The following is a 16,249-nucleotide window of genomic DNA, read 5'->3' as shown; positions in this document are numbered from 1 at the left end:
TGGAGAGGTGGCTCAGTTGGTAGAACACTAGCCAATAAGCAAAAGCATCAGGTACCGAGTTCAAGTCCAGATCTTGAACCTTAAGAAAGGAAGAAAGGAAGGAAGGAAGGAAGGAAGGAAGGAAGGAAGGAAGGAAGGAAGGAAGGAAGGAAGGAAGGAGACAATATGTAGAGTTGAACTAAATACATTTTGCATTATGAATGGCTATGAGCTTCTGGGAGGTGAAACAATATGGTTTAAATACGAAATAGCCTCCACAGAATCACATGTTGAATGTTTAGTTCCCAGTTGGTGGGAGGTCCTGGAACTTTAATTCTTGGAGGCATACCTTTCAAGGTTATATCCGGTCCCCACACAGTCCTTCATTCTCTCCTTCCAGTTCATTATGGAGATGAAGAACTTCTAACACATACTCCTGCTGCCATGATGTTCTGCCCAAGTGTATGGAATCAAGCAACCACAGACTGAATGAATTGAAAACTGTGAGCTAAAATAAATCTTTCCTCTCCTTAAATTGTTTCTGTCAGCCAATCTGTCACAGCAAACTAACACAGTATGAAAGAGGGGAAATAAAAAAACCTCTTCCTTTTCTCTATTCCTAATTCCAACCCTCAAGAATAAAACTCACCGGTAAAGGAACACAGCAAAGTTCATCGATAAAAATTAGCCTGCGCCTTCACAAATCAGGAATCCAAAACTGGCTAGATATGGTGGCATATTAATGTATACCCTGTGTCAAAAGAACTACAACAAAACAAATGAATTGTAATATAATGAATTATAAAATTATAAAAATGAATTATATTATAACATATACAAATCTTTCATTGTAAAAGGGATAGCTATAGTATAATAAATTTAGCACTGACTTTGGAACCAAAGAAATGTAAATATGGCTAAGATCTGTCACACATGATCTGTACTACTCTATTAATTTTCATTTACAAACATCAACAAGCAGTGGAAATACCACCTACCTCACAGAATTATTGTGAGATTTAAAGTATATTAAAACTTTTTAAGTTATCAAATATAATTTCATTTATATTTTAAATTTGTAAATGCTTATTCTATTATATTTATGTAATTTCATTGTAATGTAAGTTGGTAATTTCCCTAGCTCTCAAGTTCACAGGAAGACTACTACATATTTTTTTTAATCTTTAGAAACTACATATTCATCCTAGTAACAAATATTAGAAATATTGAAAAAATGACCTAGATATAGTGATATACTATTGTTATACACATATATACACATATACATATATGTGTATGAACTAGGGATGTAGCCAAATGCACACACATATACATATTAATATATGTGTGTATATGTGTAATATATATATGTGTGTGTGTGTATTTGGTTACATCCATATTTCATTTATTCCACAAATATACAATAAGTATATACATTTATTCCACAAATATACAATAAGCAAATAAGTAGTAAGAAAAGTACCAGGATACTTGTCCTTATGAAGCTTACAGTCTAAAATAAGACATTAGACAATTCTCTGTGATAGAAATGACAAAGGAAAAATAAAGTTACTTCAAGAATGAGCAATCCACTCTAGGAAGTTAGGGAAAATGCCAGCTATACCACATTTTGTCAATCCAGTATAAGTTATAAAGTATTCAATAAACCTGAGCTATTGTTATCAGCCAGATCCTTATAAAGACCCCACTGTCCTCTTCAGAAACTACTGTATCCCTAGGGTTTGGGAGATAAGAGCTAGCTCATCCTACTATCTAAGACTAGACAAACTAGATCTCTCACCAGTAAAAAAACAGAACCAGGGAAATATACCTTATCCCAACTTTCACTTATATTTTACATATCCTTAAGCACTTTCCTTAATGGTCATTTAGACCTGCCAGAAATACTCTAATTCCTAATCTTCCAATGTCTGTATCTTTCAGTATTACTCAGGTCTCAGCTTAAATCCTCTTCCACAAGAACTTTCCCTCCAACTTCCCAATCTAATACAGTCTCTACTTATTTTATTACTGTTATATCATATGACTATCCAAAATTGCCTAGTTTGTTGCTTTGATATTTCTCCTTCAAACTGGAAAGTCCCTAGCAAGCAGGAACTCATTTTATTCTCCTTATTATCCTCAAGCTCCATCTGCCTTGCTAACAACTCCCAGCTTTGTTTAGGTGATTCAGGTACTAGGGAGAAATATTTCCAGTTCAGAGAATGAACAATGACTGATTCAACCAACTAATTTTATCACTAATGGGTTTAGGGGAAGGAATTTTGAAGTTCTCTCTAAGGGAATAAGAAATATCCTAATTCAAGTAAAGGTTTTTATTTCTAACTGATGAGACATGAAGGAAAATCTTGCCTTTTCTCCTGCCTCAAATTTGCCTTATGTCGTGATATTGAGATCCTGAGAGACATGTTATATTCATCACGGGTAGACTATATGGACAGCAGGAAAGCTGATCATAAACTTTGATTTTCCTGACTCATGGAGTCAATTCAAGATCTATCACTTTTAAATATCTTATTATAAAATTTATTTTTATGCTACATTTCCAAAATTTTATTTGTTGTTATTATACAGGTGATGTAGGGGTTACATGGCAGATAGAGTTCATTTCTTTTTGAATGTCACCCCTCCCCTTGCTTTCTCCCAGTTTTTCCTTCCTGTCTCCACCCACAAGTTGTATAGTTCATTTTTATATCTAGTGAATAACATTGCTGCATTTGTTCTCCCTTTGTCCCACCATTTCACCATTTCTGTCTCTCCCCTTACCCTCTCTAAGACTCATAAACAAGATAATATTTAAACCTAAGTCATTTTCTGTGCATCTCTAAGCTTTTGTTTATGTTACCTGTAAGCTTTTGTTTCTTCTGTAACATTAAGAGACAACATTACCCATAGCCTATAGGCCTTTTGTGTGTAAGTGTGCCTGGCCTAGGGCTTGAACTCTGAGCCTGGGCACTAACCTTGAGCTTTTTTGATCACTCTACCACTTAAACCACAGCTCGACTTCTAGCTTTTTTTGGTGATTAATAGAGCTAACAGTCTCACAGACTTCCCTGCCTAGACTGGCTTTGAATGGAGATCCTCAGATCTCAGCCTCCTGAGTAGCTAGGTATATGCCACTGATGCCCAGGGCTTCAGGATTTTTGAGAGGATTAAACATATCACAAGCAAAGTGCAATATGTAAAGAAAATACTTGAATGAATGCACTGACATTGCTGTTATTATTAAGGCAAAACCTTTATGATAAAATGGCACAAGCTCTTCATATAAAATTTAGAACTTTATAATTTTACAAAAAAATATTCACTTTAAGTGCCTTCACAGAAAATCATTTATCAAAGAATTCACTTACTTATATTTCTTCCATCAACGAACTTTTATGGGGTTTTTTTTTAATCTGAAGTTTAGTAGATAAGAGGGCAATCAGGCAAATACCAGATCACTAATGAAAAATAGCCATATTAATTTAAGAGAGATTGCTGTTTTGGTATTAACAACATACATAGCTACATACATATTTTCATCTTCTATTCTTGCCTCCTCAAATATTTCATCAGCATTTTAACATGACTTAGAATAAAAGCTAATTAAAATTAAGTTTATTAGTCACCAAATCAATATTCCTCAACCCTAAAATATTATAAAAGATAACCTTAAAAGCAGAAAAAGGACCACTTTATTTTTTTCTGTCCTGAACTACTCTTGGACACTATACTCATGAAGCAAAATTAATAATACAGCCTGAACCACTTCTTGGATACTATACTCATGAAGCAAAATTAATAATACAGAAGAAGAGCTTGCCAGATCACTGAGTCAAGCTGGATTGCAATTTAAAATGTTTTGACAGCCTATTCTTACCTCAAAACTGAAGAAGAAATAATCAAAATTCTTAACATCAAATATGGCAGTTTATAATTAATTAGGAAAGTACACCAAAGTTTGTCTTTTTAAAAATTATATATTATATATAATAGACCTGATAAAAATGTTGGTCATCTAATTATTATAAAAACATTAACAGCTCCACCTTTCAAAAATCTTTATTTAATAAGACATTTTTTCTCAGACAGTATTTTATGCCTGTAATCCTATCTCCTGAGATCCACAGGATCATATTTGAAGCCATCCCAAACAAAAAAGTCTACAAAACTACACTTCCAAAATAACCAGCAAAAAGCATGGCTGACAGTCCTAGTCAAGTGGTATAGCACAAGCTGAACAACGTTAAGGCCTGAGATTTTTAACTGAGTTTCCATACCACCAAAAAAAAAGATATTAACAACAATTACTACATACTTATCTTGACTAATCACAAATGTAAACCTTACATGGAAGATGAGCACCAGTGCCTCATGCCTGTTATCCTCAGGAGGTCTGAGGATCAAGGTTCAAAGCCAACCCTGGGCAGGTAAATCCAAGAGACTGTTATCTCCAATTCATTAGCAAAATGCTGGAAGTGGAGAGATGGTTCAAGTGGTACAGGGTTGGCCTTGAATGATAAAAACAAGGGAGAACATGTGTCTCTGAGTTCAAGCCCAAGTACCAGCATACACACATAAAAAAAAGTTTCATGAGAAAACTCTATTCTCTGTGTTATCCATTTTCTACCTGTTTTTCAATGTCTTCATATAAGAAATAAGATACATAGTTTGGGGAAGGTAAGAAAAGCCTCTGGTATCTCACCAACATTACTGAAAACAAACAACACATTAATCTTGGTAAACCACCTTTCAGATCAACTTCTGATCTGACTCTCACATTCCTAGTTAAGATATATATATATATAGAGAGAGAGAGAGAGAGAGAGAAGACAGAGAGACAGACAGACAGACAGAGACAGAGTCAGACAGAGAGATCTGTATAACAAAACCTTAACTGAATAGATATAACATACTAATTCCAATAAGCAAAGTCTAAAATCTAAATATCACCAATGAATTTTAATCTTAAACTTTTTGAAAAATTAATAAACATCTTGTCTCATTGTTCTAATGCTATTTTTAAGGCATTATCTTGGAAATAATGTTTCAGATGAAAGAATACCTTAAACACATACTTACAGGAGCTTACGTATTAGTAAACAACGTTACCTGCATGCACATATTTGATGCCATTCCCACCAATGTGAAAGCAATAATGTGCACACAACAGTGATAATATTCCAATGTATTCCAAAATAATTGTAATTATTCACATCTTTAAGTTATACATTCCTACCAGTAGTTTCTTGGATTTTTAATGCTAGTACTTTGGTCCTAATCCTATGTCCCATCACTATGGAAGAAAGAAAACTCCATTTTTTATTTTTTTTTTTTTTTTTTTTGGTTCCAGTTATAGTGCCTGAACTCTTGGCCTGGGCGCTGTCCCTCAGCTCTTCAGCTCAAGGCTAGCGCCCTACTACTTGAGCCACAGCGCCATTTCTGGCTTTTTTCTTTTTGCTTATGTGGTGCTGAGGAATCGAACCAAGGGCCTCATGCATGCAAGGCAAGCACTCTACCACTGAGCCACCTTCCCAGCCCTTATTTATTTTTTTGCCTAAACTTTAGTTCTAACTCTAAACTACTGAGATGAAATGATAAGTTTCTGTCTCTCAGAATATGTTCTAATTTTAAAATAACATAATTCTGTTTTCCAATAGTAATCGAAGATGCAAGACACTTTGTCTGCTATTACAGAAAAATTAACAAGCACAATTTGCCACTGTAGAAAAATTAATATTTAATTATTTTATATCTTGAATTGCTTTAAGGAGCAAAATGGTTTTGAAAGAGTAGAAAGAAAACTTTAATCTTCCTTTTTTTCATAGCTCTGAAAGTATATACTTCTTGTACTATTCCTGAGAGTTCTAATAAATCTCTGGATAAACAATACTAAAACTTAAGTCTGAATGTCTTATGCAGTTTATTTCTTTAGATTTGTTCCCTCAAAAAATTGTTTTTTGATCCTTCTCCTAAAATAACAGAAACTATCTATCAAAGGAAAAATTTAACAGCTAATGACATTTCAGATACAAATTGTTCAGTATTTTGGAGGAAACATCCTGGAGATTAGGAGTAAGAGAGCAAATATACTAGAGGAATTTCCATTCCTATAAAACTATTCCTTCATTAGTCTTAGAAATTTGAAATTTCATGAACTGCTTTCAAATTTTTAAGGAGATTTACACTATTTCACTTGACTTCCTTCAGAAGGAAAAGGTGGTTTGTAATTTTTCTTTAGCAGTGTCATTTTAACACAAGAATAGGTGATGCTGACATACAAAGTTCTATATACTCTTACATGGGTAATTCAAGAGTCAATGTTGTTTAGACTATAAGCACATAAAAATGAGCATATGGAACTATTTATTTGCTTGTTTTGGTGTTTTCAATTGAAAAAGCTGAATTTACTTTTTGGAGCCCAAGTTAGATACTGGGCTTGATTTCTGTAGTCAATGCCTATGTTGCTAACTAGTATCTTCTAGCAGATTCATCTTTCAGTATTATGGCATATTCAAGTAGCAGATTAGCTTAATAAAAAAATCGCTACTGATCTACTTGCAGGTACTGGATATTTTTTCTTGGTGATAAAGTATATTGTGAGATTTAAACTTCAACAATATTTCATACAGTTGTTTACAACTATTATATTTAATTTTGGTGGTGGTGGTGGTGGTCATTGTCATGGGGCTTGAACTCCGGGCCTGGCGTTGTCCCTGGGCTCTGATCAGCTCAAGGCTGTTCTCTACCACTTGATCCACAGTGCCACTTCCAATTTTCTGGTGGTTAATTGAAGATGAGTCTTGCAGATTTTCCTGCCTGGGCTGGCTTTGAACCACAATCCTCAGACCTCAGCCTCCTGAGTAGCTAGGACTATAGGCATGAGCCACCGGCTCAAACAAAATTTCTAGAAAGAAAATTAAAGAACGAAGGATTCTTCAATTATTTTTGGCTTCCAACTTGCACTCTTAAAATTCCTATGCCTTCCTCCACCCCCACACACCTATCTGCAGCCTGCCAAAATGAAGGGTATAAGCATCAGTGTGAACCAATGGAAAGATTGCATTTCTGATCAAATCTTTAAAGTCAGTTATATCTGATTATGTAATGCTGTTCCCTAAATCTGTAGCATCCTACCCTAGATCAGGAAGGAAATCTGGTACTCTGAAAATGTACCTTTCAGCTTCAACCACAGGTTCTAAAGTTAGACAAATCATGTTAGAAACCCAGTTTTCTTGTTTTCTAGCAGTTTATACCTGGATAAGTTATTTAACCATGTAGGGTCTCTGTTTTCTTAGTACGTGAATACAAGGGGAAAAAATCTATTTAGATATGTGAGAATTAGAGAAAAGATACATAGTGAACACAATGTCTGGCATATTATTTTAGCATTTTTGTAATTTTTACTTTTGTTCTACTGTTCTGAGGAATTTTTGAAATACAACTGAGGTAGAGAATGTAGAATTCAATCTCCGAAGTTCTTATTTTGAAGGTCATTCAAAAAATGTTTTTCATGATGAAAAAAATACCTTTGAGTCTAACATCTTTATAAAGCAGAATTTGTTCTTGCTTCCAACAAGGCCTTTTCTTTAATGCAAAGATTCCTTAGAGAAAAAGTACTATCCTCAAAAACATACATTTTAGAGATCTACATACAACTAATTATACAATTAGTTAATTGATATTATGATCAGTGTTATAAAGTACACTAAAAAGTGGGCAATGGCCTAAAAAGATCAGAACTAAAATTCCCACCTCCAAGATTTTAATCACTCCCTTTCTATTTAAACCTAATCCAGACCTTTGAATAGACTTAATCTGTTTGCTTTTTCAAAACAACAAAAATAAGTAATTAATGTGACCCTGGGTAGGTAAAGTTCATAACTGTACAGTAAATTTTAGAAAGTATACAACCTATAAATTAGTGTTAAACATTTTATAGTGAATTCTTGGACAGAAAGCAAAAATACAATATAGGTAAGCACTTGTCAACTACCCACTATGACCTCAGGTAAGGAAGCACATTTCTTGATAGACTATTAAACCAGTTTGTGTGTTTTGTGTTCATGTCATCATTCTCAATAATTTTTCAGAATGCTTTAATTAAGGTGCATATTACTTACTAATAAATTATAAATTGCTTTTAAAAACCAGTTCTAATTTTCTTATATAAAATTACTTGTCCCTTAGCTATTCTTTAAGAATTACAAACAAAAGTCTATTGACATCCTTTTAATGACAACTTGAAGATTCCTACTTTCAGAAATCAATATACAGAAGTAAAACAGTGCCTGTAAATTCTCAAGTAAGCAATAAGGAGGAAAACTGAGTAATCACATCAACTCTCCAACCAAAATGAAACTAAGTTTATTATATAAAACAAAACCTATCTCAATGTTTATTTTAGAGTCAAACAACAGTCACCTAGAAATTAATGCAAAGACAACTCAGAACAGTCATTGTCAATTCTCCAAAAGTGGCCTCTTCACCTATATTTAGTTCATAAGCAAGCCAGTCAAGAAGTCTGGCTGCCAATTGCAATGAATGGAAGAAATATATTTAAATCAAATAGCACCATCTAGCAGAACCCTCATCACTTTGCTCAGGAGAGTGGATATTACTTGTTCAGTTTGGTAGATTTAACAGTAAAAGTAGCAATTATTTGTTTTCAATGACAGAATATCAGAATTTGAGCTAAAAAGGACAGACACATCAGCCCAAACTTCCTGATCTCAGCACTAAAAATAATAATAAACAAAAATCAGTATAAAATCATCAGGATCAACTTAGATTCAGTAAAACCTCTGACCTATCCTTGGGAGTCCAGGTAAAACCCAGAATTATTTCCTCAAATTCAGTTACCCCAAATATAAATAAGATATTCAATATATTTCAATCCCTTCATTGCCAGTAATGTAAAAGCAAATATTCTGTAATCACCAAAACATCCTCCTTCAGATATATGACAATCAAATGATTGAAAGTGCACAAATCAGTCTGTGTTTCAAAACTTCAATTTCAGCAACTACTGCTCTTTGTTAACCTAGAGATAATGCTATGTCTTCCGTATTTCCTTGCCATCCCAACAATATCCTAAATGTAGCTCCTCAGAAAATATCTCTGGAATAATGTCTCAGTTGTTGTGTTTTGTTTTGTTTTTCTACAAGGCCTGCCACCTCTAAATCCTAGGGGAATCAGTGTGTTGATGCCAATATGAAGATTAAAAAATGCTCCCATCCCTGGGGCACAAGAAACTTTCAGGGGGAGACTGACAAAATCAAGCCAAAGAGAGAAAAACTCCGTCGTCTGTTCACTGGATCTGTATTTACACGGCGATTTCTCTACGGGAAGGGCACCCAGAGTACCTCTAAGAGATGCTCCCACTTTTCCCAAGTCTGAACTCCTCCAAAAATAAATAAATAAATAAATGTACGTAGATTCAGTGACAAGGACAAGCCTGAGCCCTGCAGTTCAGGTGGTTACTGGTAATCTCTCTGATGTGCTGCACAAGGGGGGGTGGGCAGGTGGGGGTCCGGGGGGAGGGGCGTTCTTCCTCAGTAGTCACAGTCACTATCCGCTCTCATTTTTAGTAACAACCAAATCACCGTTACAAGTACACAAGAATAGCAGCAAACAACCCTGCCTCGCAGCGCGCCGTGACAGTGGCATCCCGGGCCAGGCGGGGTTCCTTCCGCGCCAGCCTCTCTCGGGATCCCACCGAAGTTAACACCTGTATCTGCCCCACAACCCCCACCGAGCCGCGTCTGCCTACCTCCATGCTTCTCCCCTTCTCCCCACCCCTTTTCGGACCGCTTCCCCCTCCCCGCCGCGGAAAGCCCCCCCTCCACACACACACACACACACACACACACACACACACACACACCCGGCGGTACTGGGGTGCGCACCCCTCCCCCTCCGCGTCCCGCGACCACCGCCCCACGGGGACCGGCCCGCCGCCCGCCCCCCCCCCCACGCACACACCCCGACGTCTAGGAGACTGCAAGTCTGCACAAAAAGTTCTCCAGCCAGCCGCCGTGGCGTGGCGTCTGCAGCGAGGGGCAGAAATGTCCGTCTCCCCCGGCAGACCTCGCTCCGGCCAGAGCACTTTTCCTCCCGGAACTCGGTCCTCCGCTGCCTCCCCAAACTTCAGCAGTGTCCCCGGCGCCCACCCGCCCCGGCCTCAACCCTCCACGAGACGCCGGGTACCGCAGACACGCGAGTCCCTTCGCCGCCGGAGAGGGAAAGCCCCGACGCCACCCGGCCCACGCCCGGCACTCGCCCTCCGCGCCCCGCGCGCGCGTCTCCGCGCCCCGCGGGGCCCCGCTCGGCCGCTCCGCGCCCGGCTTCCGCCCGCCGCGCGCCCGGCCCCGCCGCCCTCGCCTCGCCGGGCGATTCCCAGCTCCGAGCCCCGGCGGCCCCGAGCCCCGCCGCGGCGCTCCCCGCGCTGCCCCGCCGGACACCATGCGCCCGCCGCACGCCCTCCTCCACGCAGCCCGCCCGCCCGCCCCGCGACCCCGGAGGCTCCCGGGGTCCCCGCGGTCTCCGATCCCAGCTCCAAAGTTACTTTGTGAGGAGGTGAAGCCGCGGGTTATTTCCCTCCATCGTCCAAACAAGTTTCCATCCTCGCCACCAGAGCCGCCGCCGCCCCCCCCCACCAGCATATTCGCTCCCTCCCGCCGACAGCCCCCCACGGCCACCCGCCCCGAGGAAGCGCCTCCCGGGAGACAGCCGCTCCCCGCACCGCACGCCCCCACCCCGCGCACCCCTCCCCCTGCCAGCCCACCCCCGGCTCTCCCCGGGCGGAGAGTGTCTGTGTGTCTCCCAGAGAGTGTGCGAGTGCGTGCGTGAGTGTGCGCGCGTGTGAAGGCGGAGGTGGGTGAGAAGCGGGGACACTTACTTCTCCCGGGCCTGGCTGTCGGACGGGACGGCGCTGCTGTTACTCTTGCCTTTGCCGTACATGCTTGTGCCGAGAGCAGCTCCCACTGTCACGCACCTGTCAACCCATCACAGCCTCCCCGGGAACAGCCCCGTCCCCATGGCGACCCACGCAGCCACCCCCACTATTGGCCGCCCCACGCCAAAGCTCCGCCCTCTTCGCCCAGGCAACGCGCGAGACTGACAGGCCTGCCCCCCCTCCCTCCCTCCCTCCGGCCTTCCGAAGCGCGCGGTGGCGGCTACAGCCTAAGCGGCAGTCTCCTCCCTCCTTCCCTCCCTCCCTCGCCGGCTCCCTTCCTCCCTTCTTCCCTCTCCGCTCTCCTCCCTCCTCCCGCTCTCCTTCCCCCCTCCCCCCTCCGAACCCGGGCGCAAGGGGGGAATTAGAAACTGCTCTAGAAGGATTTTAAACAACTGGCTGTTCCCTGCGCCGCCGGCCCTCCCCCCGCGCCGCCCGCGCTCCGCTCCTCACTGGAGAGAAGGCGCCGGGAGGAGGGGAAAGTGTGGCCTGGAGTCTCCGGCAGGAGCCGGCGGAGCTGGAGCCGCGGCCGCCCCAGACTTCGGGGCGCCCGCCGTGTACCGACAGACCCGCGGCCCCAGCCGCCCCTGGGGCTCCCCACCGGCCTTCTCCCCCGTTCCCCTCCAGCCTGTGACCCCGCGCCGGTACCCACGGCTGACCCCTGTCGCGCACGGCCCTACTCCCTAGGGTGTCGCCCCACCCCACCCGGCGCCCAGCTCCCCGAGGGCGGGCGGGATGGCGAGGACGCCCTCTCTGTTCCCTCGACCTTCTGGCTGAGCGACCAGGTGCCATTCCCCGGCCCTCTCGGGGAGGGACTGCGCCTCCGGACCAGGGCGCCACTGTGGTGGCGTCGCTGAGCTCCCAGGGCCGCGCCCTGTCCCCCAGGGGCGCACCCCTGCTCCCAGCCAGCCTCCCCAGAGCGGAGCAGACCTCCCCCGGAGGCCCAGGGACCGATTCCCGCACCGCCGTGCCCCGCTGCCCCGGCCCCTTCCACGCAGGCACACCGCCCATCCCGCCAGACCTGCCGCCAAAAAGGCCCCAGGCAGCCCCGCACCCATCCAGTCTCCACGGTTTGGGTGGGTGATGCCTGCTCATTCTGACCCCCAGACTGCAAATGGCCAGGGGAAGCTTTGAAAGACGTCCCTGCCCTTGCCAGTCGTTCAGGCCCCTGAGCTCCAAGGGGAGCCAAGCTCTGCCAGAGCTGAAACACTGCCTGAGCATATTTCTGGATTCAAATCCCTAATCCCATTTCAGCCAATGCGCAAAAGTTTCTGAACCACACACAACCTGGTTTCTGATAGAACTCCATCCTCTACAGAACTCAGCGATTCTTGGCTGTAAAATCAGACAGGGTGCAAATGGGGCCGAGCGAAGAATTGGGCTTCAGGTGGGAGGTGAGCTGAGAGGACTTGGGGATGGGACAGGGAAACATCAGAAAAAGATGACTAAAGGAACAGCTAGGCAAAGGGTGAGGTGACAACATTCACTTAAGGAAAGGTACTTGACTACACAAAAACAACATTAAGCATTTAGCCATAGGATCATAAAAACGCATTGAGAGACAGAGATGGATGGAATGGAGAGAAATGGGCTTTGAGGGGCATTGATACCAAGTGATAGAAATAAAATCAACAGAAGGTTAAGGAAAGGCAGTAAGAATGAAACGTAGACAATTGAAAATGGGTTTATCAAACAAACAAAGTCTGATAAATAACGAACAGAAAGAAATCTTTAAGGAAATTAAGGGGGGGAATGAGAGGTGTAAAAAAGAAAGAAGAATACAAGAAACAGGATTCAACAAAGCCTTAGAATGTAACAAAAGCATTAGAGGACAGACATGATATAAAGAAGAAAAATAAAAACACTTCTGTTTAAATAATAATGATCAAACTAATAAAAGAAGGGAATATAAAGTACAAAAATGACATTGGCATAAATACATTAATTCTCACCCCCAATAAGGAGAATTGAACCCAAGGCCTTACACATGCTAGAGAATTGCTTACTTAGTAGATTTAGTTCAAAAAGAATTGCCTTCTGCAGAATGACCTACAATGATTGGTTAGTTGGAATAGGATATACAGAGTCTCCTTCCTGTTTCTTAAGTCTAAGCTACAATGATTTTTGTGCCAAGGACATTAACAGAAAGAGTAAGGTTAGATAGTCTGTTGTTTTGTTTTGTTTTGTTGCTTTCTTGTTTCTTTGTTTGGTCTTTGTGCTAGTAGCAGGGTTTAAACTCAGGACCTTGAGCTCTCCCTCAGCCTTTTTCTCTCCATGATGGTGCTCTACCACTTGAGCCTTACCTCAAGTAGTTAACTTGATGGTTTATTGATTAAGATGGAGTCCTGAAGACTTTTCTGGCTGACTTCAAACCTAGAGCCTCAGATCTTACCCTCCTAATCTTGAGTACCTAGGATTACAGGCGTGAGCCACTGGTATCTGGCAAGCCTTGTGTGTGTGTGTGTGTGTGTGTGTGTGTGTATTTGCTCAAAAAGCTCAAATGTGTGTATGAATGATAATGATTATAGAGACTACTTTCAAGATTAGCATTACAAAATTTGTTATCCAATTTTCTTTCCACTAGCTTTAACCCCCGATTTTTTCATTTTCTTCCTTTCTTTGTCTTTCTTTCTTCCTTCCTTTCTTTTTCTCTCTCTTTTTTTTGTAGCATCTTAATGGTCCATTACCTATAGAATTCTCCATATAAGAATTCAGGTGCTGCTCAGAACACTATTAGGGACAGACTCCTGACAGGTGCTAATCTACCTTCCTTTAAAAAGTTAAGATCTCTGTTAAAAACCATGGATGGGTTTGGTGCTGTTACAAACAAACAAACAAAACAACACAAAGAAAAAGCAGGGTAGTTATTATCCTTACACTGATGTTGAAATTCTTTTATCTGTGGTTGTCCGTCATAGTGCCTTAGAATTGCCTTAGGATTTATTTTTGTAGATTGACTGAATCAGAAATCTGGGGGTGGAGGGGCAGGCAACCCAGGCAGTAGTATGCTCCCTTCCTGTGATTCATATGTATAAGCAGGACTGCTCATTATTGTGTACATATTTACAGATAGTCAATGGGTACCATTAGAGCTAAGAAGCAAGACTTTAGGTGATAGCTGTATAGAGCAGTTTGTCCTTCTGTAAGTCCTTAAGATGTTCCTTACAGGGGACTTTACTTTTTACCACTGAAGCCAACCAACTTGTTAATAAGATGAAAATATGTGACCATATATATTCTTAGTGTACAAGAGCACAAAGAGTTTAATGTACTATGTTCTAAAGAGAAAGAAAAATGAAAAAGCCACAGAAACTATTTGCTGTCCATCACTGGAATTTACTCATTTAATTTACTATTAATTTATGGATAATAGCATATGTTCTGGTATTTAAAGAATAAATTATAAGTCTACCCAGTAAGGTATAGAATTCATAACAATTTGGTGTTTGTATCTGGAAAGAATGAAATACTAAAAAGGTCTTAATTCAGAACTTGCCAAGTTAATGCCCAGACTTACCTTTACAATAATGTTATTCAATGAATATACAAAATAAAAATATGACTTTTATAATATATGTACCCCGGATACGGTAACCTTAAAGCTCAGGTGATCAAATCAATTATCATTAAAACAGCTCATAGCTACCTGAACAGTCTCTGTTCTATTTTCTTCTTAATGTTTACACATGTAAATATAATGCTTCTTTGCCCTTGTTCAAATTATTTTGAGTACAAAGAGTGTTCTTTGCATCAGCAACAGTACCTCCTGGGACCAATATTGTAATTAATGAGATTTGAAGCACAAATTCGGAGCCAAATTTGAGATTCCCAACACAGAATTGAAGACCCATTGTTTTGTTTGTTTTCATTTTTAAAATGAAAGAAGAGCCTGGAGATTCAAAGCTTTCTCATTTTAAAAAAATGCAATATATTTTCGAGGTTTTTCTAACCCCATAACAGACTGATTAATTTGGGAAGGCTAAAATTTTAGGTGAGGGGATATTGACAGGTGAACCACTAGAATGGAACCTTTACATTTAAGGGGTTTGTTTGTGTGTGTGTGTTGTAGCTTTATTCTTTCAAATATAGAACACACATTTAATTGCTAAGTTTACACACACATGCACACACACACCGCTTTGTTTGGGCACGTATGCACAATTTTCTCTTTCTGAAATCTGTAACTTATTCTTGGAAATCTTTATCATTTCAAAACAGGCAGTTCATTATACTACTATGCTCAAATGCTAGATTGACTATACATTTCTTTGGTCCTAATTTTTTTCTTTGTTTTAAGGTTAATGTCTACATTATTACAGTGCATGGAACTGTAAAAAAAAAAAAAAAGGCTTTCTTTGTGGTAAATAGGACAAATAGATTCTCTCTTTAGGTTTAAATGGAAGCTAAATGTTGAATTTAATTATTTGAATCATGTAGAGCACTTAGCATGTTAGTTTTTTTTTAAGGGGGGGGGAATCTATAATCCTAGCTTATTCAGGAGGTTGAGATATGAAAATCAGTTCAAAGCAAGCCCCAGGCATGAAAGTCTGTGAACCTCTTATCTTTAGGTAACTACCAAAAAGCCAATCAGAAGTGGCCAGGCGCTGTTGGCTCACGCCTGTAATCCTAGCTACTCCAGAGGCTGAGTTCTAAAGATCATGGTTGGAAGCCAGCCTGTGCAGGAAAGTCCATGAGACTCTTATTTCCAATTAATCACATAAAAAGAAAAAGGAAAGCCAGAAGTGTCACTGTAGCTCAAATGGAAGAGCCCTAGCCTTAATCAAAAAAGGTCAGAGACAGCACCCAGGCCCTGAGTTCAAGCCCCAAGACTGGCACACAAAATAATTTAGAATACAAAATATTTACTTAAAAAAATACAAACTAAAAAAGAGAAAAATAAAAATAAACCATTTGTACATTAAAACTAAATGTTTTTTGGGAGGATTCAACTTTCCAAAAAGCACAACTGTCCTATTTTAATAAAATCAGTCTGTTTATACAAAATTACTCAGTTGCATTCACATCACTTTTCATTTCAAATAATGTAGCAGATATTTACATATTAATACTAAATCCTAGTTAGTGATATTTTCATAACCTGCATTTTAAACTGGGTAAACTGAGTTCTACAAAGATTTTATTAGCATGATCTGAGCCATAAAGAAAACAGAAGTTGTTCCAGTAGAACTCTGTGTTCCTGGCTGAGAGTCCTGTTCCTAAACCATGCACGAAGCCACACCCCTTTCTCTCAGAAATGACTATTCCACAGAGGGATGTGAGCAAACGCTGATATGTTTGTCACTCAAACTATCT

The 16,249-nt window shown here is 40.6% G+C and overlaps 1 protein-coding gene across 2 annotated transcripts in view; it reads right to left on the bottom strand.

The window, feature by feature from the left end:
- Ssbp2 (single stranded DNA binding protein 2) overlaps positions 1 to 11,030 on the bottom strand; it is a 242,450-nt gene extending 231,420 nt beyond the window's left edge. Inside the window, exon 1 of one of the 2 annotated variants that reach the window (XM_042690759.1) lies at positions 10,883 to 11,030. In XM_042690759.1, the coding sequence (XP_042546693.1) occupies positions 10,883 to 10,944 (62 nt within the window). In that variant the 5' untranslated portion in view covers positions 10,945 to 11,030. The remainder of the gene's footprint in view (positions 1 to 10,882) is intronic. The other variant, XM_042690758.1, reaches the window with a different exon arrangement.
- Positions 11,031 to 16,249: the final 5,219 nt, after the last annotated feature.

This window comes from Dipodomys spectabilis, unplaced genomic scaffold (assembly GCF_019054845.1).
Source record: "Dipodomys spectabilis isolate Male_0828 unplaced genomic scaffold, ASM1905484v1 ptg000140l, whole genome shotgun sequence".
Classification (NCBI taxonomy): Eukaryota; Metazoa; Chordata; class Mammalia; order Rodentia; family Heteromyidae; genus Dipodomys; species Dipodomys spectabilis.
The sequence above is the reverse complement of the archived record's forward strand: the minus strand, read 5'-3'. Positions and strand labels throughout refer to the sequence as shown.